The sequence below is a fragment of the Esox lucius genome, chromosome 21 (genome assembly GCF_011004845.1).
Source record: "Esox lucius isolate fEsoLuc1 chromosome 21, fEsoLuc1.pri, whole genome shotgun sequence".
Classification (NCBI taxonomy): Eukaryota; Metazoa; Chordata; class Actinopteri; order Esociformes; family Esocidae; genus Esox; species Esox lucius.
In genome coordinates, this window is record NC_047589.1 from 26,136,684 (window position 1) to 26,164,023 (window position 27,340).

At 42.4% G+C, this 27,340-nt stretch overlaps 1 protein-coding gene across 1 annotated transcript in view; it reads left to right on the top strand.

Annotated features, from left to right (window-relative positions):
* Positions 1–6,064, top strand: part of chrnd (cholinergic receptor, nicotinic, delta (muscle)) — a 6,490-nt gene extending 426 nt beyond the window's left edge. The window contains exons 1-12 of the mRNA XM_034289469.1: positions 1–2; positions 1,148–1,293; positions 1,791–1,835; positions 1,968–2,077; positions 2,185–2,340; positions 2,458–2,567; positions 2,832–3,032; positions 3,121–3,232; positions 3,347–3,461; positions 3,579–3,789; positions 4,659–4,777; positions 5,483–6,064. The exon at positions 1–2 is cut by the window's left edge and continues 426 nt beyond it. Of these exons, the coding sequence (XP_034145360.1) occupies positions 1–2; positions 1,148–1,293; positions 1,791–1,835; positions 1,968–2,077; positions 2,185–2,340; positions 2,458–2,567; positions 2,832–3,032; positions 3,121–3,232; positions 3,347–3,461; positions 3,579–3,789; positions 4,659–4,777; positions 5,483–5,665 (1,510 nt within the window). The 3' untranslated portion in view covers positions 5,666–6,064. The remainder of the gene's footprint in view (positions 3–1,147; positions 1,294–1,790; positions 1,836–1,967; positions 2,078–2,184; positions 2,341–2,457; positions 2,568–2,831; positions 3,033–3,120; positions 3,233–3,346; positions 3,462–3,578; positions 3,790–4,658; positions 4,778–5,482) is intronic.
* Positions 6,065–27,340: the final 21,276 nt, after the last annotated feature.

Below are 27,340 nucleotides of genomic sequence, written 5' to 3' on the forward strand. Positions count from 1 at the left end.
GGGTAAGTCTATTGAATTTATCAATCAAATGTGAGCAATTGTGTTTTTCTTGTAAGGAAATACCACTGATATTACCTTCTAAAGCAAGTGCGTTGAAAATGTAATGCCAGTTAATCAAGAACTGAAGTCTGAAATAGTGTGTCCACAGTTCATTAACTGTAAGTAGAGGTTTCCTGGTGTCTAGTCTAGGCCTTATTGTTGACTTTCTGTCTGTACAATGGCACAAACGTTACAATCCTTATTTAGTGAAGAGGCAAAGATAATCACTTCTTGCTGTTGCGATAAAGCCTCTATGTTTTAAACATGTCTAAAGTATTTTTGTAAGTCTTGTCATTTACGGGTTTGCCAATTGTGGTTACAAACATGGCCACCAATATAGCAGCGTTGGACAACATTGGGCCGGAGTCATAGCACGATGTCCCACGCATGAAACGGTACATTCAAATTCAACAAGAAGTTTGCGAGTGTCTGGAGAGCACAATGGCCATCTTTGAGAGGATCAAAACGAGAATGCATAATTTACATTTTGAAACTGGTCGTGAGGACAGGAAACCGCATCACCAAGGCAGAGTGCAGCGTGTGTCACTGTCAGCTAGATTCGGCCACGTCGTTTAGCTTCGTACGCAACAGAATGAGCTATACTATAACTTAATTACCTTCAGTTGTGAATCGTCAGATTGCCTAACAGAAAATGTTGTATCGAACCCTATAAAATCTCGGCTAAATCACGTTCCTCGTCAATAAAGGCATGTGTATTATCTTTTTAACAACTACAGCTAGTTACAATTTCTAAACCCGGATGGTAAGTAGAGTTCATATAGAGATTATCCATATGCCTTTGAGTGTAGGGTAATTAAAACGATGAACTAGCCGCTTATTGTATCCTTCTGCTGGATATAATCCAGTCCTATGGGATTATTTTGGAAGTGGACACCAGGGTGAAAATAAAACATCTGTTAGAGCACAGCAGCTAAAAAAACCTTCCCAATGACTCGCTTTGTGTGAAATTTGGTACCTTTATCAAAAAGTCTATAATGCACCAATAAGGTTTGAAACTTGGCAGCTGGACTGGCTGGATTTACTAAAAAGAACCTATATAAATACCTCTTCATTAAATAACTTTCGTGTGTGTGTGTGTGTGTCACAGAGTGCTGGGGCAGGAATGAGGAAGAGCGCTTGATTTTCCATTTGTTCAAGGAGAAGGCTTACAACAAAGACCTGCGTCCCGTGGAGAAACAGGGTGACGCGGTTGTCGTCTATCTCGCCCTCACACTCTCTAACCTCATCTCTTTGGTAAGACCACTGTCTACATGTCTCTGTCTGCATCACTCTGACTGTCTGTGTGTCTACAGCTGATGGTTTGTGACTGTATTTGTCTGTGACTGACTGGTATTCGTGTCAGTTTTTCTGGGTCCTGTCCCTCTGTGTGTTAATGAAAGTCTGATTTCCAAGGATGACATACAGTAGAGCAAGGTTTTTCTATGCTCCAGGAGGCACCAATGCCCTGCATGTATTAGATCTCTCTCTGCCCTCCCATACCTGATGTAGCTCATCACGGACTTGATAATGAGCTGATCATTTGAATCAGGTGTGACAGAGCAGGGAGAGATCTAAAACATGCAGGGCAGTGTGTCTCCAGGAGCAGGGTTGAAAAACACTGCAGTAGAGAACGAGGGTTCTGTCAGTCTTAACTTGGAGAATGTCGAAACCAAGACCAATACCAACTAGTCACTGGTCATTAACTCTCCATCTCCCTCTTGTTCACACTTTTTTTCTCTTTCAATCTGTAGAAAGAGGTAACTGAGACTCTGCTAACTAATGTGTGGATGGAACATGTGAGTATATCCCTCAGCTTTTCTTTTACCTGTTCATACCCCAGTGTATCTTATTTAGGTCTAAATGTATCTGCTATTACACATTATTCTGTGTGTGTGTGTGTGTGTGTGTGCATGTGGACATGAGTCCAGGGCTGGTATGACAACAGGCTGTCCTGGAACACGTCAGAGTTTGATGACATCGACGTCCTGCGTCTTCCATCCAGCATGGTCTGGCTGCCAGAGATCGTCCTAGAAAACAAGTAACACAACCGTCCACACCTCTTTGAAATCCCCAGTTACACATGATGCAGTACTCCAATAATTCACAGTGCGTTTGTGTGCGTGCTTGTGCGTGTGTGTGTGTCAGCAATGATGCCCAGTTCCAGGTGGCGTACTACTGTAATGTGTTGATCTATCCCGACGGGTATGTGTACTGGCTGCCCCCGGCCATATTCCGATCCTCCTGTGCCATCAACGTTAATTACTTCCCCTTCGACTGGCAGAACTGCAGCCTGAAGTTCACGTAAGGCTGACCCCCCCCCCCCCCCCCCGCGCACACACACACACACACACACACACACATAGGAACTAAGACAAGCCAACACAGACACCTTTAAAAACCTGTTTTCACGGGATGAAGGTCTCTGACGTACAACGCCAAGGAGATCACCATGGAGCTGAAAAGGGAAGAAGCAGATGGGAAGAACTACAAGGTGGAGTGGATTATCATAGACCCTGAAGGATTTACAGGTGCACACACACGCATACACACACACACACACATTCTCTCTCTCTATTCACTCCTTGAACTCTGTTCACTCCTCCTCTCTCTCTCTTTCTCTTGGAACATCCATACGCCAGCCAATAAAAAGGCCAGTATACACACATCTATCTCGCTCAAACCCCTTCACTCTCACGCCTCCCTCCCCTCTCACTCTACCCCCTTCACTCTCACGCCTCCCTCCCCTCTCACTCTACCCCCTCCATTCTCACGCCTCCCTCCCCCCTCCACAGAGAATGGCGAGTGGGAGATCATCCACAAGCCGGCCCGCAGGAACACCTATAAAAGCATCCCCATGGAGAGCAACAAGCACCAGGACATCACCTTCTATCTCATCATCAAACGCAAGCCTCTGTTCTACATCGTCAACATCATCATCCCCTGTGTCCTCATCTCCTTCATGGCTTCTCTGGTTTACTACCTACCGGCTGACAGTAAGGAGAACCCCTGACCTTTGACCTCTAACCTTACTACATCACACACAGTGATTTCAGCGGTGTGTGTGTGTGTGTGTGTGTGTAGGTGGGGAAAAGATGACTCTGTCTATCTCCGTGCTGCTGGCTCAGTCTGTGTTCCTGCTGCTGATCTCTCAGAGACTGCCGGAGACGTCCATGGCCATCCCCCTGATCGTCAAGTAGGGCTCAGCACGGCTTCTGTGTGTGTGTTTGTGTGTCACTGAAATGAGCTACTGGTTGTGTTGCAGACTGTCAGGTGTACAGGTTGTGTGTCATGGTGTGTGTGTCTGTAGGTATCTGATGTTCATCATGGTCCTGGTTACGGTGGTGGTGCTGAACTGTGTGGTCGTCCTCAACCTGCACTTCAGGAGCCCCAGCACTCACATCATGACAGAGTGGACCCGGGAGGTACACTCACCTTCTCTACATAACTATGAGTTGACTAGGCCTGATTGCGACTTCATAAATCTTGGCAGCCACAGTCTAATTTGGCGTGTGTGTGTGTGTGTTTGTTTGCATTCCTAGTTCTTCCTGGAGAGGTTGCCCCGCCTTCTGCGGATGTCCCGCCCCTCAGAGTCAGAGTCCAGCTGGGAGGGGGCGTTGCCAAGGCGCTCTAGCTCTGTGGGTTACATCGCTAAGGCAGAGGAGTACTACAGTGTGAAGTCACGCAGCGAGCTGATGTTTGAGAAACAGTCTGAGAGACATGGACTGGCCACACGGGCCACACCTGCCGCAGGTACAGACACACATACATACACACGCACGAACACGCACGCACACACACCGACATATAACCACACGGAATGGAACGGAATCCATTTATATATGATTTGCGATTCCTCAAGCTGTGTGTGTGTGTGTGTGTGTGTGTGTGTGTGTGTGTGTGTGTGTGTGTGTGTGTGTGTGTGTGTGTGTGGGTGTGTGGGTGTGTGTGTGTGTGTGTGTGTGTGTGTGTGTGTGGGTGTGTGGGTGTGTGGGGTTGTATGTGTGTGTGTGGGGTTGTATGTGTGTGTGTGGGGTTGTATGTGTGTGTGTGGGGTTGTATGTGTGTGTGTGGGGTTGTGTGTGTGTGTGTGTGTGTGTGGGGTTGTGTGTGTGTGTGTGTGTGTGTGGGGTTGTGTGTGTGTGTGTGTGTGTGTGGGGTTGTGTGTGTGTGTGTGTGTGTGGGGTTGTGTGTGTGTGTGTGTGTGTGTGTGGGGGGGGTGTGTGTGTGTGTGTGTGTGGGTGTGTGGGGTTGTATGTGTGTGTGTGGGGTTGTATGTGTGTGTGTGGGGTTGTATGTGTGTGTGTGGGGTTGTGTGTGTGTGTGTGTGTGTGGGGGGTTGTGTGTGTGTGTGTGTGGGGGGGTTGTGTGTGTGTGTGGGGGGGTTGTGTGTGTGTGTGTGTGTGGGGTTGTGTGTGTGTGTGTGGGGGGGTTGTGTGTGTGTGTGTGGGGTTGTGTGTGTGTGTGTGTGGGGGGGGTTGTGTGTGTGTGTGTGTGTGTGTATGTGTGTGTGTGTGTGTGTGTGTGTGTGTGTGGGGGGGGGGGGGGGGGGGTGGTGGTGTGTGGGGTTGTGTGTGTGTGTGTGTGTATGGGGTTGTGTGTGTGTGTGTGTGTGTGTGTAGCAGTGACACCCCAGTCAGATGGAGATGTAACAGAGCAGTTATACTCTGAGATGAAGCCTGGTCTGGACGGGGCCAACTACATCGTCAAACACATGCATGACAAGAATGACTACAACGAGGTAAGGAGGAAGGAGGGGTGGGCAGGGGTGTGGGGAGGAGGGTGTGGTGTGGGGAGGGGTGGGCAGGGGCGTGGGGAGGAGGGTGTGGTGTGGGGAGGGGTTGGTAGGGGTGTGGGGAGGAGGGTGTGGTGTGGGGTGGGCAGGGGCGTGGGGAGGGTGTGGTGTGGGGAGGAGGGTGTGGGGAGGGGTTGGTAGGGGCGTGGGGAGGAGGGTGTGGTGTGGGGTGGGCAGGGGCGTGGGGAAGAGGGTGTGGTGTGGGGTGGGCAGGGGCGTGGGGAGGAGGGTGTGGTGTGGGGAGGGGTGGGCAGGGGCGTGGGGAGGAGCGTGGGGAGGGGTTGGTAGGGGCGTGGGGAGGAGGGTGTGGTGTGGGATGGGCAGGGGCGTGGGGAGGAGGGTGTAGTGTGGGGTGGGCAGGGGCGTGGGGAGGAGGGTGTGGTGTGGGGTGGGCGGGGGCGTGGGCGTGGGGAGGGGCGTGTGGCGTGGGGAGGGGTTGGTAGGGGCGTAGACAAAGGAGGAGGTAGACAGAGAATATAAAACTGTTTAAACATCATAATATTCATGTTAAAGTCACCTGTGGGACTGGATTATGAAAACAAAGATTTCACTTCAGCAAAGGTGACCATGACATGAATAAACTGCTTGTTAACAGCTCCCTCCTCCACCTCCATGCTCCTCTCCGCTCCTCCTCTCCCCTCCTGTACGTAGGAGAAGGATAACTGGAGTGGTATAGCTCGTACGGTGGACCGTCTGTGCTTTTTCCTGGTCACGCCAGTCATGACAGTGGGCACCATCGTCATCTTCCTCATGGGCATCTACAACCACCCCCCGCCCCTGCCCTTTGAAGCAGACCCCTACAACTACCTGGAGGAGAACAAACGCTTCGTCTGAATCACACCGGCTCCTCGTGTGACACAAAATAGGCGTACACAGACACGCACATTCCCCCCGGTTGTCTTACTTTATGGAGAGGGAGGGGGGGAATGGGTTTCACATTTCTCATGTCAGACCCAATGTTTGGTGTGCCACATGTTACTATAGCAACAAAACAGGAGGCAGAAGTTTTTTTTTTTTTATACGGTTAATAAACAATATTGAAAAATAATAACTGTAGTTGCCTAACCAATGTCTTTGAGATGACATCAAGCCAGCCTGTTGGAGACTTTGAGGCACACATCGTGAAATGTCACTGTGGATTCTTACAGAATAAAAAGATTATAGTAGGTTTTTAAATACATTCTTAAGGAAGTCATTTTAGGAAAGCCACGTTTAAGAATGTTTATTAACAGTTTTTTTGTGTATTATTTTCCCAGGGTCTTCGCAATTTGACTGTTTCCTACTTATGAACTCATGTGATTTTAGTTAACATTAAAAAGTGACACGTTTGCGTTTAGAGATTTGTCTGTTGTCTACTGTTAGTGTGATGAGGGGATGTCAGACCACTAGGTGGTGATATTGGGCTGTTTTCCTTCTCAGGATTCAGATTAGGGCCCTGTAGCCTGTCGACTTGATCACTTCTCAAAATCCTCAATTCACCTTAAAAATACCTTGGTACCAGTTTTTAATAAGACCAGTCTTATTAACAGCCACTGATCCAAATGTCAAGAGGTGGAAAATGACAGGATGGGATTAGAGTGGAAGCAAACAAAATGTCATTTCATTTTACATAAACTAACAACACACTCAAAAATGGAAGTACCAGTGTGTACTTAAAAGGGTACAAATGCTTTCTCCCTTTTGGAGAGACAATTGTGTACCCTTTAGTGTTCTTAAGTTTTAATTCACTGTGTACCATTTCTGTTAGTCAAAAGGTGCTCTTCTGTCCCCATAAAGACCAACATTGTTCCTTTGAGGGAACACTCTTCAAAAGTGTACCTATAAGTACAGAACTGTTCTTGTTTTATACCTCAATTTTTGTCTGTGTATATTCCCCGATGTGAAGACATAAATATTCAATCTTTCACAGTAAATAATGTGGACTGAATGGTAAAACCTTTCCTTGACTCTCAGCTGCCACAGTGTTGCTGCTGTATGTTTTGCTTTTTTGCCCCAAGTAGAATATTTGTAGAGTCTAAGCCCAAGCTTTAAGCCCCTGAGGTGCTGTTCCACGGGTAGAGTATTTGAGGCACCTTGTACCTTTTTTGATCAATGAAAGTCATATTTGCAGTTAACACCATTGGTTCCATTTATTTCCATGAGATATAAGTTAGTAGTCCAGACAAATTACTGCTGGTATGTACGCTTGTGTGTGGTGTGCGCGTGTGTATGTGGTCAAAAACTGTATGTGCTTCCGGGTTGCACCCTGAGGAACCAAAGATTGTTTCCTATTTATACAAAGAGCACTAATTGGCTCTTATAATAATAATGTTTCTATTTGCTGCACAGCAGATAGATGAATAAGTTAATATAATTTAATATCCAAAACAGTTTTGTACTACCACTGTCTTAAGACAGAAGTCCTATAGAACACATTCATTGTTAGTGTTGTGGTATTTTACTGTTATACTTTTAACTTATTTTCTTATTTTAATTTGAATTACTTTTAGAATTAAATTTTCACTTTTTATTGACATTGTGGGTTACTGTGTGTAAAAATAGCTGGGAAAAAAATCTGATTTCATGTGTTTTCATTTCAGGCTGTAAGACAAAAGTGTCACATTTTGAAAGGGGGTGGTGACATTGCGTGAATCCGAAATAAATGTCGACTACGTGCAAAGGTCTACATAGGTCAAGCCTGGATAAAGTCAGTAGACGATAAAGTTATAAAAAAAAAAAAAAGGTAATAGTCTATCTAACTCTCCAAAGAATAAGGCATAGACGCACCACACTAGAAAACACGACGAACAATGAGAGGGACATCAAAGGAGTGTATTTACACGCAGATGGGGACAAAACAAAAACCAGGCTGGGAATGAATAATGAACGGGATCGGGGACGGCGGCAGCCAGTGACGTCGACCGCCGGACTCACAGCGAACCAGAGGGAGGTGTTGGCGCAGAGACATGACTCTCACTTTGCAAAATACCATATGAATAAGAATGTTTAATATTAATTAGATTACAATATTTATATCGGAATTAAATAATTTGGTTATATAGCAACATTTATTTTTTGAGGCATCATTAGATTTGAAATAAAATCCTAATTAAGGCTACAACTCAAATATCACAAATATCACATATACATAAAATACCACAAATATCACATATACATAAAGTATTCCAATGCTTGGACATGATTAAAATGGCACACATCTGTCTATATCAGGTCCCAGATTTTACATTGCATGTCAGAGCAGAAACCCAGCCATGAGGTCAAAGAAATTGTCCATAGAGCTCTGAGACTGGACTGTGTTGTGGCACAGATCTGGGGATGGGCACCAAAACATTTCTGTAACAGAACGTAGAATGATTCCACTTGAATGTGCAGTTCTGAAATGGAGATCCATGGATTCTTCTTTGCCTCCCACACCAAGTTCCTCACCAAGTTCCTCACCAGGTTCCTCACCAAGTTCCTCATCATGTTCCTCACCGTGCATTGAGGCAATATGCACATCAGTCCTCTTCTTGGCAAACTTGCAGCTGTTCCCGACTTCCAGATACACCACCCTCTACACCACTGACTATCACCTGGTACTTCACCCTCTGTATCACCCTACTGTGTCACCCTGCACACCCTTTACAACACCCGCTACTACACCCTCTGTGTTACCCGCTACTACACCCTCCTTATTACCTGCTTCTACACCCTCCATCCTACCCGCTACTACACCCTCCTTATTACCCGCTACTACACCCTCTGAATTACCCGCTATTACACCCTCCTTATTACCCGCTACTACTCCCTCTGAATTACCCGCTACTACACCCTCCTTATTACCTGCTTCTACACCCTCCATTTTACCCGCTTCTACACCTTCCTTTTTACCCGCTACTACACCCTCTGTATTACCCACAACTACACCCTCTGTATTACCCGCTACTACACCCTCCTTATTACCCGCTACTACACCCTCCTTATTACCTGCAACTTCACCCTCTGTATTACCCTCTACTACACCCTCTGTATTACCCGCTACTACACCCTCTGTATTACCCGCTACTACACCCTCTGTATTACCCGCTACATCACCATCGCCGTCGTTTTCCTTCTCAATCATGGGCTGCATTTCACCTTTCTTGAAGGTCAACAGAAAGAGGTATTGTTAATCATTTGAACATGGTCTAATACAATGACATGAAATAGTAGCGTTATATAGAGGGAATCTGAGGGAATAAACTGAACCAATGTTTGGTATATAAGCTAATCAAACATGCAATCATTAACTGTAAAAAGTAATTGCTGGTGGGGGGGTAAGGACACGTTCAGGAGTTTCAATTCCTCAATAAGTAGTCAGACCTGATTTGGGCCAGACCTATATACATCTAACTTAAATCCCTGCCACCAGATTGAAGTTGTCTGAACATTGTCAGGTCATGAGCTGAAGCACAGCTGGGTCAAGCAGCAAGACAATGATCAAAAACACACAAGCAAGTCTACATCAGAATGGTTGAATAAAATACATTTCTGTGAGAGACTGATCAACAACAGAGACGAGTTTGGTTGCAGTCATTGCTGATAACTGGTGGCATAACCAGTTTTTACATGGGGGCATCACTTTCTATTTAAAAAACGTTGTACTGTTTGTTCACTCAGGTTCCCTTTATGTAATATTCGGTTTTGGTAGAGGATCTGGTAACAGTGCCAGAAATATGCAAAAATGCAAAAACTCAGACATGGGAAATACTTTATGCACAAAATAGTCCAACTTACTACAGGTGTTTCTGCCTTCGGATTCTTTTTGCATCTTCCTGTAGAAAACATTCAAATTCCACAGTCATTCTCATACTATTGACTATCACATCCATAACATTGTGGAGTTAAAATTGTATTTGAAGCTGATGATGATAGTAAAGAATATGATTATTATTATCATACTATTCATAATAAAAATATGCTATTGCTTTTTATCATTATTAATACATTTATACAATCAATAATGTTAGTCGTTGTGGGTAAGAGTGTCAGATAAAGGAATAACATGAAAATGTAATGATACTGGATTCAGAGACTTTTCAAAACTCAAGGACACTGAAGAGTAACATACTAATTATGGTGTTCAGCTTACTTTTGTAAATGGACCACACTGCTACTGCTACTGCTACTGCTACTAACAGGACTCCACCAGTCACTCCACCAGTCACTCCACCAGTCACTCCACCAGCAATATTGCCTGAACTGATGCGTTTGTCTATTAGTGACAGGAAAGAGAATGTATATTATTTAATTATTAATGAGACTGGCAAAGTACTGAATACAACAGAGAGCAAGTTACAATCAAGTTGGCTATAAGGCAAGACTAGTCTAACTATTTCTATTAACAGTAATTTGTTTACCAGGTGTGATCTCCAGGAAGGTGAGGACCAGGTGTGTATCTCTGTCAGTAGTGAGTTCACAGCTGTAGTTCCCCTGATGGTTCATGGTTATCCTGTGGAGCCGAAGGCTGACGGAGTCCGACACATTCTGTACCTGCTCCTTCCAATGGTCTTCAACTTGCATCTGATATTTGTCATTGGTGTAGGTCAAGGTCAGGATGGTTACATTCTGGTTGAACCTCCAGGTGATGTTAGAGGTCAGGTCAGACTGAGAGTCATTGCAGGGGATGGACACCTCACTGCTTGGAGAACTGTGGACTGGAGCTAAAATGTGATATTAGTTATACCTATTTAGGATGATATTTTCATATACTCACAATGACATCTTGTTTTATATAAATTGAAGCACAATTGATGACTTTGTCTGTTCATCCAACATTTAGTTTGACTGATTGCGTAGTCTGATAAATTACCTCGCTGTCTCAGGGTTGCTGTCTTCTCTGTTTTGCCAGAGGTCACGGTACAGATGTTGGTTCGGTTTCTGATAAAGGGTTTTGTACTGGTGATGTCATAGAGGCCCTGGTCATTCACCTTGGTGCTGGTAGAGTTCTGAGAGCTTTCAGAAGGGGGGTGAGTGGACCAGGTGAGTTTAGGTTGAGGATAAATACCTGTGGAACTACAGGTGAGGATGTCATCTGATAAATGTATGTCCACTGAGCGAACTGGAGCTGCAACAAAGGGAGCATCAGATTTTACATTACACATTTGGAGCTGCCATAAAGTGATCATCACAGATAACTTCCATATTATAACCATACCAAATATTTTCACTTCCATACCTTCCCTGGAGATCTGGGGAAATTTGGATTAACCAAAATGGTTTGAGTCACAGGTTTAATACCTCCCAATATACATTTGTCGGCATACAAGGACATGTTTTTATGAACATCTAATCAGGGATTTCTGGGAGACCCATGGTGTTGCATTCACCACACTAATCTGTTGAGCACTGTTAGCGCGTGGCCAAAGACAGGTATTTGTTGACTATGTTTGTTTGACAATATGTGCAGCATCACTGATTGATAGTAATTTACCATCACTATGAAGTTTTTCTATCAGAGACTTCTCTGGGCTTCAAATTAAGGGTTTATGATTAAAACACAGACAGACGATTGGAAAGACACAGACAGCTATTTCTTACCATTCATTATGATGTTAAAGTGATAGTCACGTATAGACAGACATTACATACCCTTAACTGTAATGTTAACGAGGGACTCCTGGTTGCCTTTAACTGTGCTGGTGTAACACTGGTATCTGCCCTGGTCCTGGACTTTTACATTTCTCAACAGTAGTGAAGCGTTTCCTTTGGGGATCTGGTCATTGTACAGAGATGTTCTCTGTCTGTACTGCTGGTTCTGTGGTTCTAGTTGATCTGTACTATTGTAGTAGGAGTGGACAGTGATGTCTTCTAGTTTAATCCAGTGGATGAGTTCATCTCTTCCAGGCTGGAAGCTGCAGGGCAGGACACAATCCTCTGAGAACACACAGGTTACTGGGAGGTCTGTAAACAGAAACGTACATAGACAGGGTCATGCAGGGGGATTGTTGGCATTAATTGCCAAATAATGTATTTCTTGACAATTGTTTGCATTCCTGTCCTCTGCTGTCCCAAAACATGGTCTGAACTATGATCGAGAAATCACATGCTAAACCTTTAACAGTTGCCTCTGTGTCCCTGGCACTTGAAACACACAGAACTGTGCTTTAATTTAAGAGGTCTATCGTTGAGATAGAGACCATCACATCTGTCTCACATAACCAACGAATCAATGACACTGAAAAGACGTCCAAATACAATTCAGTATGAGTTGACAAAAAGGAGAAGGACCTAGGGGGTCCAGACATGATAATCCAAGAATGGTACCTGAGTCATGGGAAAATGTCTCTCACCCCATGACTAAAGCCACTTCATGTAGGTCCTGAGCAACGGTACCAGGGATCCATCCCAGCTCAAAGGCTGAGTCCCTTCCTCACCTGGTTTCACTGCTTCCACACAGAGAAGCTGATCCTCTGTACTGTTCCAAAGGTCACATTAATTTTCAAGTCCACACGAGAGGCTTTCCATATTGCATTTCAACACACTGGTTGACAGTAAATAGTAGTTTCCATTACTTGGTTCAGACTGGGCTGGGCCACACATGTCAGTGTGAAGAAACAGCCTGTGTCACCTGATAGTAATGGTGGTAATAATATTAACTCCCCCATTTAGTCAGACAACTTTCTCAAAAATACTGTTGGCCTGCCGGCAAAACTTTCACCCAATTTTCCCCACTAGAACATTCGTTGAATGAGAGCCTGAGTTGTCTGTTAAGGGGTTTGACCAGCAGAGGCTTTTTAGCTGTAGTCCTGACAGCTTAAATCCCTAGTCATCAGCTCCATTACCCCCAATATTAGACTGAAGAAAACATTGTTAACCAAAACATTAAACTAGTAGGTCTAAATGCCAAGCGCAACATCTTGTGAAAACAACGTACCACTCATCACCTGGCTAAAACCATCCCAACGGAGAAGCATGCTAGTGTGAGAATTATGCTATGATGATGCTTCTTAGTGGCAGGGACTGGGAGACTTGTCAGGACTGAGGTAAAGAAAAATGGACCAAAATACAGAAAGGTTCTTGAAAACATTTTGAGTGCACAGGACTTCAGAATGGGACGAAGACTAATCTTACAGCACGATAACAACCTGAAGCACACAGCCAAGACAACGCTGGAGTGTCTGTAAATATCATTGAATAGCATGGCCAAAGCCTGGACTTGAACACCATTGAACATCTGTGGGGAGACCTGACAATGGCAGTTTACTGAGACTCCCCTTCCAATATTACAGAACTTGAGAGGATCTACATGGAAGAACAGAAGAAACTGCCCAAATCCAGGTGTGCAAAGCTTGTAGAGGCATTCCCAAAGGATCTAAGTGAATTTAAAAGACGGTTCATCATTGGATCTCTTCCAGGGTGACAATGCCCCCATCTACAAGCTGTTCGGGCATCTCCTGGTGGCCTGACACCTTACTGAGAGCATTTATGTTGGGTTTTCCTCATTTTTCATCCGAACACCATTAACTGCTACCCTCTCTTGTCACTCCCTTCACTCAAAAGTGTTGGGTATGACGATTAGTCACATGTATCAAGCCAAGTACACTTGGTTGAACATTGATCCATAGACCACTAAGGGAGTATATAAATGACTGTATTTACAGACTGTTGCAGTGAGAGCAAAGTCAAAACAAGGCTAAACACATTGTTGAACACACATATTCAACCAGAACTGTCAGTCAAATAATATTGAGATGCATTAGCCCAGCCTACATTACAGTCTGCTGCCCAGCCTACATTACAGTCTGCTGCCCAGCCTACATTACAGTCTGCTGCCCAGCCTACATTACAGTCTGCTGCCCAGCCTACATTACAGTCTGCTGCTCAGCCTACATTACAGTCTGCTGCCCAGCCTACATTACAGTCTGCTGCCCAGCCTACATTACAGTCTGCTGCCCAGCCTACAGTCATTGCGTGCAGATGTATTTACTCAATATAACAAAGTAAATAATTGAATGGGGGCAACCAGGCTGAAGCTTTTATTTTCAACGATGGACATGTGATCATTACAATGTGGCTCCAACTTGAGTCCTTTTCACACAAAAATGATGGGAGAGTTGATGGATTTTGTCTGATGTTAATTTATAGTTAGCCATTATACATTTAAATGTTTCCCTCAATTGTTATGGCATGTTCATTTTATATTCCTATTGCAGTTGCCGTAACTTCGGAGAAGCTGTAATACTGCTGTTTTTTAGGCTTCCATCATATCTACAGTCAGTGTTCTTTGGTACACTGGAAGTTAATTCATTTCCAGTGTAACGCTGTATATGTTTACTAGCTGCACTGCGTTGCAGCGGCAGTTGCAGAGCGTTCTGTTTGGTGCAATTATTGGATTCATCTAACTGGCGTGACACCTGCAGACTCCTCCTGGATCAGTTGCTGCTGGGCACAAGTGATTATGTAGTTATAGTATAGATGATTATGTAGTTATAGTATAGATGATTATGTAGTTATAGTATAGATGATTATGTAGTTATAGTATAGGTGATTATGTAGTTATAGTATAGGTGATTATGTAGTTATAGTATAGGTGATTATGTAGTTATAGTATAGGTGATTATGTAGTTATAGTATAGATGATTATGTAGTTATAGTATAGGTGATTATGTAGTTATAGTATAGGTGATTATGTAGTTATAGTATAGGTGATTATGTAGTTATAGTATAGGTGATTATGTAGTTATAGTACAGGTGATTATGTAAAAAAAAACGATTTGGCCAATAACAGCCTAATTTGATTAAAAGAGCCTATTCCTGGTCAAATAAGTAGGACTACATTGTATTGAAGTGATGGTTGTGAGGTTTCCCCAAATGTGTGGATGGTCTGCCAATTATTCCTGAGTGGGAGGCTCAAACAACAAAATTCATCACTTTCTACATTAACAGACCATCAATGGCTTTTGAAAAGTCAGTGTATAGTGGCAAGGCACCAGTCAGTGAACTGTGCTGCTTGCCTTCCTCCAGGATAACTGCTCATCACCCTCAATCACCACATACATCCTCCCTCCACTCAAGTGATTCTCATGTTACTGTCACTCAATCTTTTGGAGGAATTACAAACCAGGATCATAACCAGGATCATAACCAGGATCATAACCAGGATCATGCTACCAGGGAATTGAATGAGTTTGGGTCAAACCCCAGACACTTTTCCACTGCGGTGATTGTATTGTAATGACTTGTGTGGAGCTGCAGGACACAGGCACAGAGGTCGTGGAACAAACAAAACCTTAACTTTAATGAACAAAGACTTGGTATAGCCAGACACTAGACACTGGACTTTCATGAAACAATGGTCAACACCCAACACAGGGAATAAGGGGACCTCAATCATTGGTGTAGAGTTATAGGTACTGTAGCTTTTTGGCTGTGGTCCATTGGCCACAATTTGTCACGAAAACTGTACATCCTGATCAATGTACAGGAATTTTAGAAATGTATTAACTGTGCCAAGGTCTTCAGTATGAACAGAATGTGACCATACAAGACGTGACTCACTTAACTGGTGTGTTTAACTTTACTGGCATGACACATCCATTCATGAAAATATTTTCATAATAATGTGAATAATGAAGTCTCAGCCAGAGCCTAATAATAAAAGAATCACTGATACCTGAAGATCAGTCTTTCTCAGAACTGTGGGTGAGCTATTCAAGGTTATCTCATCTGAGACAATATTAGTGAGTGAGGTCCTAAACTGATTTGATTACAATCAGACATTCCTGTTGTGATTTTCAGGTATGTGACCATACAGGTTAGATCTCATGAAGTAACTCATGTTCCTTTAGTTTCACTAGCTGGACCTTTAACACATCTAGACAAATATATTCACAATAATCCAACTTAATTTTTGTTCTGATCACAATCTTCCACCTTAAATGTCCAGATATACAGCTCTGGAAAAAATGAAGAGACCACTGTACCCTTTTCTTTCCTTTCCAAAAAAGTTGAAAGTTTTGAGTGAAGAACTCTCTTAATTTTTTCCAGAGCTGTAGATGTTTCTAGACAGACAGTAATGGTTGTTGTCACTCACCTCCTCCATCTGTCTCTCTGACCCACAAGAGAAGAATCACCACGGACACCAGACCTCTTGACATCATGGAGATTTGACCCCAGGTCATATGATCAGTTGTAATTATCAATCCAGTCACTATATTATTTTCCCTGCTAGTGTGGTTAAACCTCCTGTTTCTGTCATGGTGGAGAATCCAGAACACAATCAGCTGCTCCTCTCCTCCTGGTCACTATCCTTTCCCCTGTTAATATTGGTGTAACAGATCCCCTCTCTGTGTTGAGTAGGATACAGTCTATTAAATGATCAGCTCTTCATCTCTCCTGTCACTTCATGTCTGACTGTGAGAAATGCTACCTGTTCAGTTTGGGCTGGAGGCGTGGAAATAAGACAGCTGTAGCGAATTCCAAGGTACCCAGGAATGTGTTTCTTGAAGGTGCCACAAAAGTATGAATTTGGTTTCATATCTTGTGGAAACAAAGCCTTCATGTGGTCAACTGGTATCACAGGGAACTGTTAGCTTTCTTGATAGCTGTTTAGCTGTCTAATGAGCTAGCTTTGCTTGTTGGTGACACCAAATAATAAAAACATTTCGCTGTAGTTTTTTTTGTATTGGGGCAAATTAAATATATTTGACATCAGCCCCCCTACTTTGAAAATGATTTAACCAAGTTCTACTTTCGATTCGTCACTTTGCAAACCAGGTCATTTCAAAACAAGTGTATGTGATTAGTCAGTTATATTGTCTACAACAACTTAAAGGGGTTCCTAATTACCTTTATTCCTCACTGTGTCTGTTATGCTTCATAAACTTCTGAAAACTATGTTGGCAATAGACAGGTGGCTACAACCAGCAGGGGGAGTTCAACACAAGGTTTAAACTCAAATCAACCCTGTAAAAGACAACATATTTTTGGTTGTGATACATTCTGGCCTCCATTTTTTTTGGAGGCCAGAATGTAATTGGTTTCTATCATATGCAAGCTACACCTACTCTTCTACTGCTCTACTGTATGTAACGGTATCTGTGATTTGACATCACAATGATTTCCACATCTACAGGTTGACACCAGAGGCCCTGTTCAAATTAGACCTACAAGTCAAAACCAGAGCTTTTGATCAGATCATACCTACAGGTCAGCACCAGAGTTCTCTTCCAGTCTCACTCTGGTCTGGGACTGGTCAAATACAAAAAAAATTGTTCTCTGTTCAGGAGATGGGGCCAGAGAGCTGCCTGTGTGCTGAGGTAGATTGCATTTGTCCTGTCTTCAGTTTTGTGCTTTTCCTGCCTCACATTGCAGTGCAATAATCAATAAAATGATAAAGGGTTTTATGAAATAATACAGGAAATATAAGAGGCAGTTAGCATAGTAATAGTCTGATATGTACACAACATTATATGCAGTAAGTATTTCTCTAGCATTACCTGTCCTGTACAGCTGACCTAGTGTGTGTCGTGGACCCCAGATTGTCAAGAGGCCTTCAAGTGAGGTCACAGTGCTTCTCCAGTGCTGCTGTTTTGCTGGTTTTCAATTGACCATTCATTAACATTCACATTCAAGTAATTTAGCAGACACTTATTGACATTAAAACAAAGTTGTGAAAAGTATGTGACGTGTTCAAAGCCATCATTTCCATCTGTGTTGTCCTCTCAACATTGTTTGTAACATAACATGCACTGGTCCAGTACTTACAATTGGTTTAAATTATGCAGTTTCATTGGTTCATTGAGATATATTAATAGGTCATAACTGGCAGTTAAGTTCTGAGGTTAGTTCTTCACAATGTTTTGTGTGCCACATGTTACTATAGCAACAAAACAGGAGGCAGATTATTTTTTTTAATGTGGTTTATGAACAATATTGAAAAATAATGGCTATAGTTGCCTAACCAATGTCTTTGATGAGATGACATTTGGCCATTTTGTGTATTATTTTCCCAGGGTCTTCGCAATTTGACTGTTTTAGTTAACATTAAAAAGTGACACGGTTGCGTTTAGAGATTTGTCTGTCGTCTACTGTTTGTATGATGAGGGGATGTCAGACCACTAGGTGGTGATATTGGGCTGTTTTCCTTCTCAGGATTCAGATTAGGGCCCTGTAGCCTGTCGACTTGATCACTTCTCAAAATCCTCAATTCACCTTAAAAATACCTTGGTACCAGTTTTTAATAAGACCAGTCTTATTATCAGTCACTGATCCAAATGTCAAGAGGTGGAAAATGACAGGATGGGATTAGAGTGGAAGCAAACAAAATGTCATTTCATTTTACATAAACTAACAACACACTCAAAAATGGAAATACCAGTGTGTACTTAAAAGGGTACAAATGCTTGTCGCTGGGGGCGACCCTTTTGGAGAGACAATTGTGTACCCTTTAATGTTCTTTTGTTTTAATTCACTGTGTACCATTTCTGTTAGTCAAAAGGTGCTCTTCTGTCCCCATAAAGACCAACATTTTACCTTTGAGGGAACACTCTTCAAAAGTGTGCCTATAAGTGAAAGATTTTATGTTACGCTGTCTAAAGACCGCAGTCCTTTAGAACACATTCATTATTAGTATTGTGGTATTTCACTGTTATACTTTTACTGTATTTAATTGTTTTAATTTGAATTACTTTAAGAATGAAATGTTCACTTTTTTGATGTTGTAGGTTACTGTGTGTAAAAATAGCTGGGAAAAAAATCTAATTTTATGTGTTTTCATAATAATGCTGAGCCATTAGTTACATCAAATTCAGTATCATGTCTGAGATATACTGATATACTATTGGTTGGTTTTCCTTGAATTTTACCACACATGACCTCCATCTCTGTTTACTTTTTTCTGTCTTTTGAGGAGTCATTTAACCAAAACAGAGTTCATATTAGCAGTGGAAAGTGGGGTTCAGCCCCATAATGACCAAGCAAAAATATTTTTTTATAAATTCATGACAATACAAAAACCCTGAAATATCACATATACATAAAGTATTCCAATGCTTGGACATGATTAAAAAGGCACACATCTGTCTATATCAGGTCCCAGATTTTACAGTGCATGTCAAAGCAGAAACCCAGCCATGAGGTCAAAGAAATTGTCCCTAGAGCTCTGAGACTGGACTGTGTTGTGGCCCAGATCTGGGGAAGGGCACCAAAACATGTCTGCAACAGAACGTAGAATGATTCCACTTGAAAAGGGGCAGATCTGAAATGGAGATCCACGCATTCTTCTTTGCCTCACTCACCAAGTTCCTCACCAGGTTCCTCACCAAGTTCCTCACAAAGTATCTCACCAAGTTCCTCATCATGTTCCTCACCGTGCATTGAGGCAATATGCACATCAGTCACCTTCTTGGCAAACTTGCAGCTGTTCCCGACTTCCAGATACACCACCCTCTACACCACTGACTGTATCACCTGGTACTTCACCCTCTGTATTACCCACTACACCACCCTCTGTATAACTTCTACTCCACCCTCTACACCACTCTCTGTCTCACCCTATTGTACACCATGCACCACCCTTTGTGTGACCCTGTATACTGGCCTCTTTATCACACTCTACACCACCCTTTACAACACCCACTACCCCACCCTCTGTATAACCCTCTACTACACCCTCTGTATTACCCGCTACTACACCCTCTGTATAACCCTCTACTGCACCCTCTGTATTACCCGCTACTACACCCTCTGTATTACTCGCTAGTACACCCTCTGTATTACCCGCTACTACACCCTCTGTATTACCCATTACATCACCATCTCTATAACCTACATCTTTTGTGCCGTCGTTGTTCTTCTCAATCATGGGCTGCATTTCAACTTTCTTGAAGGTCAACAGAAAGAGGCATTGTTAATCATTTGAACATGGTCTAATACAATGACATGAAATAGTAGCGTTGTGCTCATTTTTGACATTGGAGTCTGTGTGTCTGGTCTGTGGGTTGTAATAATATATAGAGGGAATCTGAGGGAATAAACTGAACCAACGTTTGGTATATAAGGTAATCAAACATGCAATCATTAACTGTAAAAAGTAATTGCTGGTGGGGGGTTCAGGACACGTTCAGGAGTTTCAATTCCTCAATAAATAGTCAGGCCTGATTTGGGCCAGTCCTATATACATCTAACTTAAATCCCTGCCACCTGATTGAAGTTCTCTGAACATTGTCAGGTCATGAGCTGAAGCACAGCTGGGTCAAGCAGCAAGACAATGATCAAAAACACACAAGCAAGTCTACATCAGAATGGTTGAATAAAATACATTTCTGTGAGAGACTGATCAACAACAGAGACGAGTTTGGTTGCAGTCATTGCTGATAACTGGTGGCATAACCAGTTTTTACATGGGGGCATCACTTTCTATTTAAAAAACGTTGTACTGTTTGTTCACTCAGGTTCCCTTTATGTAATATTTGGTTTTGGTAGAGGATCTGGTAACAGTGCCAGAAATATGCAAAAATGCAAAAACTCAGACATGGGAAATACTTAATACACAAAATAGTCCAACTTACTACAGGTGTTTCTGTTTTCGGATTCTTTTTGCATCTTCCTGTAGAAAACATTCAAATTCCACAGTCATTCTCATACTATTGACTATCAAATCCATAACATTGTGGCGTTTAAATTTAATTTTAAGCTGATGATGATAGTAATGAATATGATTATTATTATCATACTATTCATAATAGAAATATGCTATTGCTTTTTATCATTATTAATACATTTATACAATAAATAATGTTAGTCGTTGTGGGTAAGAGTGTCAGATAAATGAATAACATGTAAATGTAATGATACTGGATTCAGAGACTTTCATAACTCAAGAACACTGAAGAGTAACAGACTGATTATGGAGTTCAGCTTACTTTTGTAAATGTACCACACTGCTACTGCTGCCAGGACTCCACCAATCACTCCACCAGTCACTCCACCAGTCACTCCACCAGCAATATTGCCTGAACTGATGCCTTTGTCTATCAGTGACAGGAAAGAGAATGTATATTATTTAATTATTAATGAGACTGGCAAAGTACTGAATACAACAGTGAGCAAGTTACAATCCAGTTGGCTATAAGGCAAGACTAGTCTAACTATTTCTATTAACAGTAATTTGTTTACCAGGTGTGATCTCCAGGAAGGTGAGGACCAGGTGTGTATCTCTGTCAGTAGTGAGTTCACAGCTGTAGTTCCCCTGATGGTTTATAGTTAGCCTGTGGAGCCGAAGGCTGCCAGATTCGGACACATTCTGTACCTGCTCCTTCCAATGGTCTTCAACATGCATCTGATGTTTGTCATTGGTGTAGGTGGAGGTCAGGATGGTTACATTCTGGTTGAACCTCCAGGTGATGTTAGAGGTCAGGAGGTCAGACTGAGAGTCACTGCAGGGGATGGACACCTCACTGCTTGGAGAACTGTGGACTGGAGCTAAAATGTGATATTAGTTATACCTATTTAGGATGATATTTTCATATACTCACAATGACATCTTGTTTTATATAAATTGAAGCACAATTGATGACTTTGTCAGTTCATCCAACAATTAGTTTGACTGATTGTGTAGTCCAGTGTTTTTCAACCCTGCTCCTGGAGGCCCCCTGCCCTGCATATTTTAGATCTCTCCCTGCTCTGTCACACCTGATTCAAATGATCAGCTCATTATCAAGTCCTTGATGAGCTACATCTGGTATGGGAGAACAGGGAGAGATTTAAAACATGCAGGGCAGGGGGCCTCCAGGAGCAGAGTTGAAAAACACTGGTGTAGTCTGATAAATTACCTTGCTGTCTCAGGGTTGCTGTCTTCTCTGTTTTGCCAGAGGTCACGGTACAGATGTTGGTTCGGTCTCTGATAAAGGGTTTTGTACTGGTGATGTCATAGAGGCCCTGGCCATTCTTCTTGGTCCTGGTAGAGTTCTGAGAGCTTTCAGAAGGGGGGTGAGTGGACCAGGTGAGTTTAGGTTCAGGATAAATACCTGTGGAACTACAGGTGAGGATGTCATCTGATAAATGTATGTCCACTGAGCGAACTGGAGCTGCAACAAAGGGAGCATCAGATTTTACATTACACATTTGGAGCTGCCATGAAATGATCATCACAGATAACTTCCATATTATAACCTTTCATGGTGCGGTGAGCAGCAGCGCCACCGTGCCATAGTTCCTCAGTTCCCATACCTCACAAACACATCCCGGACTGTCACATGTTTTCAATCTTCCACACCAGGTCCCAATTTGTATCGTTTGTATGTGTATATATGTTTCCCCTCTGCTCCCCACATGGTGGCTCATTGTTCTTGTCGTGTTTGTTGCCGTTATTGTAAGTACTTGTACATTTCTTATTGTCGTTTTTTGCTGCTTTAGTCAGCCCTTTACTTTGTGTGTTTTGTGCTCGGTGTTTGTTTATTTCTTGTCCATTAAAGTATCCACACCGACTACCCCTGCCTGCACCTGGTTCCTTGTTTAAGCAACACTGCACTACACCACCTGTTGTGACATAACTATACCAAATATTTTCACTTCCATACCTTCCCTGGAGATCTGTGGAAATTTGGATTAACCAAAATGGTTTGAGTGACAGTTTTTAGACCTCCTAGGATACATTTTGCAGTTTTATGCTAATTCATAATTACTCAGATCAATAAAATATTGACCGTACACCCCCAGAAGGTTCCTGTAGCCATGGTTTGTCACTGACAGTCGGCATAGAAGGACATGTTTTTAAGAACATCTAATCAGTGATTTCTGGGAGGCCCGTGGTATTGCATTCGCCAAACCAATCTGGAGAGCATGTTTAGCGCAAGGCCAAAAACCGGTATTTGTTGACTATGTTAGTTTGACAATATGTGCAGCATCACTGATTGATAGTAATTTACCATCACTATGAAGTTTTTCTATAAGAGACTTCTCTGGGCTTCAAATTAAGGGTTTATGATTAAAACACAGACAGACGATTGGAAAGACACAGACAGCTATTTCTTACCATTCATTATGATGTAAACGAAGGATTCCTGGTTTCCTTTAACTGTACTGGTGTAACATTTGTATTTGCCCTGGTCCTGGACTGTGACATTCTTCAACAGTAGTGATGCGTCTCCTTTGGGGATCTGTTCATAGAACAGAGATGTTCTCTGTCTGTACTGCTGGTTCTGCTGTTCTAGTTGATCTGTACTGTAGTAGTAGGAGTGGACAGGTATGTCAACTTGTTTAATCCAGTGGATTACTTCATCACTTGCAGGCTGGAAGCTGCAGGGCAGGACACAATCCTCTGAGAACACACAGGTTACTGGGAGGTCTGTAAACAGAAACATACATAGACAGGGTCATGCAGGGGGATTGTTGGCATTAATTGCCAAATAATGTATTTCTTGACAATTGTTTGCATTCCTGGCCTCTGCTGTCCCAAAACATGATCTGAACTATGATAGAGAAATCACATGCTAAACCCTTTAACAGTTGCCTCTGTGTCCCTGGCACTTGAAAAACACAGTACTGTGCTTTAATTTAAGAGGTCTATCGTTGAGATAGAGACCATCACATCTGTCTCACATAACCAACGAATCAATGACACTGAAAAGACATCCAAATAAAATTTAGCCCGAGTTGACAACAACTTTGCTTCCACACAGAGAACCTGATCCTCTGTACTGTTCCAAAGGTCACATGAATTTTCAAGTCCACACGAGAGGCTTTCCATATTACATTTCAACACACTGGTTCACAGTAAATAGTAGTTTCCATTACTTGGTTCAGACTGGGCTGGGCCACACATGTCAGTGTGAAGAAACAGCCTGTGTCACCTGATAGTAATGGTGGTAATAATATTAACTCCCCCATATAGTCAGACAACTTTCTCAAAAATACTGTTGGCCTGCCGGCAAAACTTTCACCCCCTTTTCCCCACTAGAACATCAGTTGAATGAGAGCCTGAGTTGTCTGTTAAGGGGTTTGACCAGCAGAGACTTTTTAGCTGTAGTCATGACAGCTTAAATCACTAGTCATTAGCTCCATTACCCCCAATATTAGACTGGAGAAAACATTGTCTACCAAAACATTAAACCAGTAGGTCTGAATGCCAAGCGCAACATCTTGTGAAAACAACGTACCACTCATCACCTGGCTAAAACCATCCCAATGGAGAAGCATGCTAGTGTGAGAATTATGCTATGAGGATGCTTCTTAGTGGCAGGGACTGGGAGACTTGTCTGGACTGAGGTAAGAAAAAATGGACCAAAATACAGAAAGGTTCTTGAAGACATTTTGAGTGCACAGGACTTCAGAATGGGACGAAGACTAATCTTACAGCACGATAACAACCTGAAGCACACAGCCAAGACAACGCTGGAGTGTCTGTAAATGTCATTGAATAGCATGGCCAAAGCCTGGACTTGAACACCATTGAACATCTGCGGGGAGACCTGACGATGGCAGTTTACTGAGACTCCCCTTCCAATATTACAGAACTTGAGAGGATCTACATGGAAGAACAGAAGAAACTGCCAGAATCTAGGTGTGCAAAGCTTGTAGAGGCATTCCCAAAGGATCTAAGTGAATTTAAAAGACGGTTCATTATTAGATCTCTTCCAGGATGACAATGCCCCCATCTACAAGCTGTTCGGGCATCTCCTGGTGGCCTGACACCTTACTGAGAGCATTTATGTTGAGTTTTCCTCATTTTTCATCTGTCTGTAAATGGTTTCATTTAAATAAATCACTCATTCCCGTCTTTCCCTGTTCTGTGGGGTGAGGTGCTCAAAGATCACTAAGATAAGACGCGTTAGTCACCAACAAAAAGAAAGATCGTATTTCTTATTAATGTAACCATTACTTAACCATGTTAGCCACACTGAGATTTAAAATCTTTTTTCCAAGAGGAACTTGCCCAAAAATGACAGCACACAGAAGTTACACTACATTAAGCCACAACATAAAACATAGATTACAACAGTGGTTTCTTGAAGTTTTAGAGAAATACCAGACAGAAAGTGATAGCTGTTGTCACTCACCTTCTCCGTCTGTCACTCTGACACTTAACAGTAGAATCACCATGGACACCAGACCTCTTGACATCATGGAGACCTGACCCCAGGCCCCCCTGGATACCACAACTGGGTCTCTTGTTACATTTTCTCTCTGTGTTCAGTAGTGGAAAATCCCGAACACCCTTAACTGCTACCCTCTCTTGTCACTCTCTTCACTCAAGCAATAGTTCAAGTGTTGGGTATGAATGTTAGTCACATGTATCAAGCCAAGTACACTTGGTTGAACATTGACCCATAGACCACTAAGCGAGTAAATAAATGACTGTATTTACAGACTGTTGCAGTGAGAGCAAAGTCAAAACAAGGCTAAACACATTGTTGAACACACATAGTCAATCAGATCATAATAATGCCCATGCATGTATTATTGGAACAAAGCATCAATTTTAAATATCCAACAGGCTTATTGGAAGCACATTAAAACATAACATTACTGAATGATTAATGACACTGACAATGTCCTGAATACAACAGAGAGCAAGTTAAAATCAAACTGACTCTAATGACTATAAACATCAGCCTAGTCTAACTATTTGATGTTCTGGTGCCCATAAGTAATTTAATTGTTTGATAAAGTACCATTGTGATTGTTTTTCCTAAATATGTGTAATTTAATTATTATATTAAAATATTATATTTTTACATATTTTATGTTTGTTTTTCTTTGACTATTTGTTCGTTTTTTATTACTGCTGTAATACTGGGTGCAACTGCAAAAGCGGAATATCAGGGTAGATACCTGTGGAATTGTAGGTGATGATATCATCTGATAAATGTAATGTCCACCAATTGGACTGGAGATGCAACAAAGAAAACATCAGATTTTACTTAACAGATTTAAAGCTGCCCTAAAGTGATAGTCACGTATAAACAGACATTCCATACCCTTAACTGTAATGTTAACGAAGGACTCCTGGTTGCCTTTAACTGTGCTGGTGTAACACTGGTATCTGCCCTAGTCCTGGATTGTGACATTCCTCAACAGTAGTGAAGCTTTTCATTTGGGGATCTGGTCATAGAACAGAGATGTTCTCTGTCTGTACTGCTGGTTCTGTGGTTCTAGTTGATCTGTACTATTGTAGTAGGAGTGGACAGTGATGTCTTGTAGTTTAACCCACTGGATTACTTCATCATTGCCAGGCTGGAAGCTACAAAGCAGAACACATTCCTCTGAGAACACACGTTATTTGGAGGTCTGTAAACAGAAACAAATACACACAGGTTATTTGGAGGTCTGTAAACAGAAACAAATACACACAGGTTATTTGGAGGTCTGTAAACAGCAATAAACACACACAGGTTACTTGAGAGATATGAGTGTCATGTCCAGGTAAAAACGTGTTCTTTTGGAAATGTTCTGGGGGATGTGCAGGTCAAACATTAGTGAAGGCTGTCCACTTATTTTTTGAATTTCTTTTATGGACACAGGAGACCATTTAATATATTTTATAGGTCTTAACATATGATGTACTCCTTTTATTTCACATAAAATGTTGATCATGGATAATTTCTTAATTTTCACAAGCACAGCTCTGAACACACTAGCTAAGCTCAAATGTTCTATATTGCTTCTGGTGAGAAACACCACAAATTTTAAGGTCTTCTTCCAGCTCACACACTATATCACATCTTGTATACCGTGAATGTAACTCACTCCCTCAAACAAACCACCAATCACGTGAACGCAACTGACCTTCTGCTGTTTCTCAGCCGAGCTTCCAGACTCCTCTGGATTGTAGTAATAATATTCATCTGATGCACTCTGTGCTTAAAACCAGCACTGGGTATCCTCATATTCATTACTCAAAGTGTAAGATGAAGTGTAAAATGAAATATTTTGTCAGGACTCAGCCCTCCTGAGCTGTGTCTGTCATTACATCTCCCCAAGTACCAATCTCCTTGTTCCCAGCACTCCACGAAGGCACCCATAATCACCACTGATCCTGAGCACCTGCACCAGTCTACACACCTGGGGGGCTGATTGCCACTCTCCCTATAAATAGGAGAGTTCTGCTTTCAGTCCCTGCTGGATTATTGTACAGCCACCCCCTTGTTCCGAGACCCGTCCTGTACCTCCCTCCCTCCCAACCACCTTCCTGCCTTCCCGTTAATGAACTTCGCCTGGACTGACTCCCCGCTCTGTTGACCGAATCCTGCCTGACCTTCTGACCATTCTTGCCTCCCGGACTTGTACCACTGCTATCCACTATCATCTCAGACTACTACAATAACCATCATCATTGTCCTTTTACCCCGGTGTCTGTATCTGCTTCTGGATCCTACCTCTGTCCTGAGTCCCGGGAATCGTGACATATTTAGCACATTTCTATTGCCAGAGTTTGACATAATCTGGCATAATGTGACCATTCAGGATGTGACTCATTTAATGACACCACCTGCATGACACATCTATTCATGTCAATATTTTTAGTATAACCAGAAAAAGGAAGTTTCA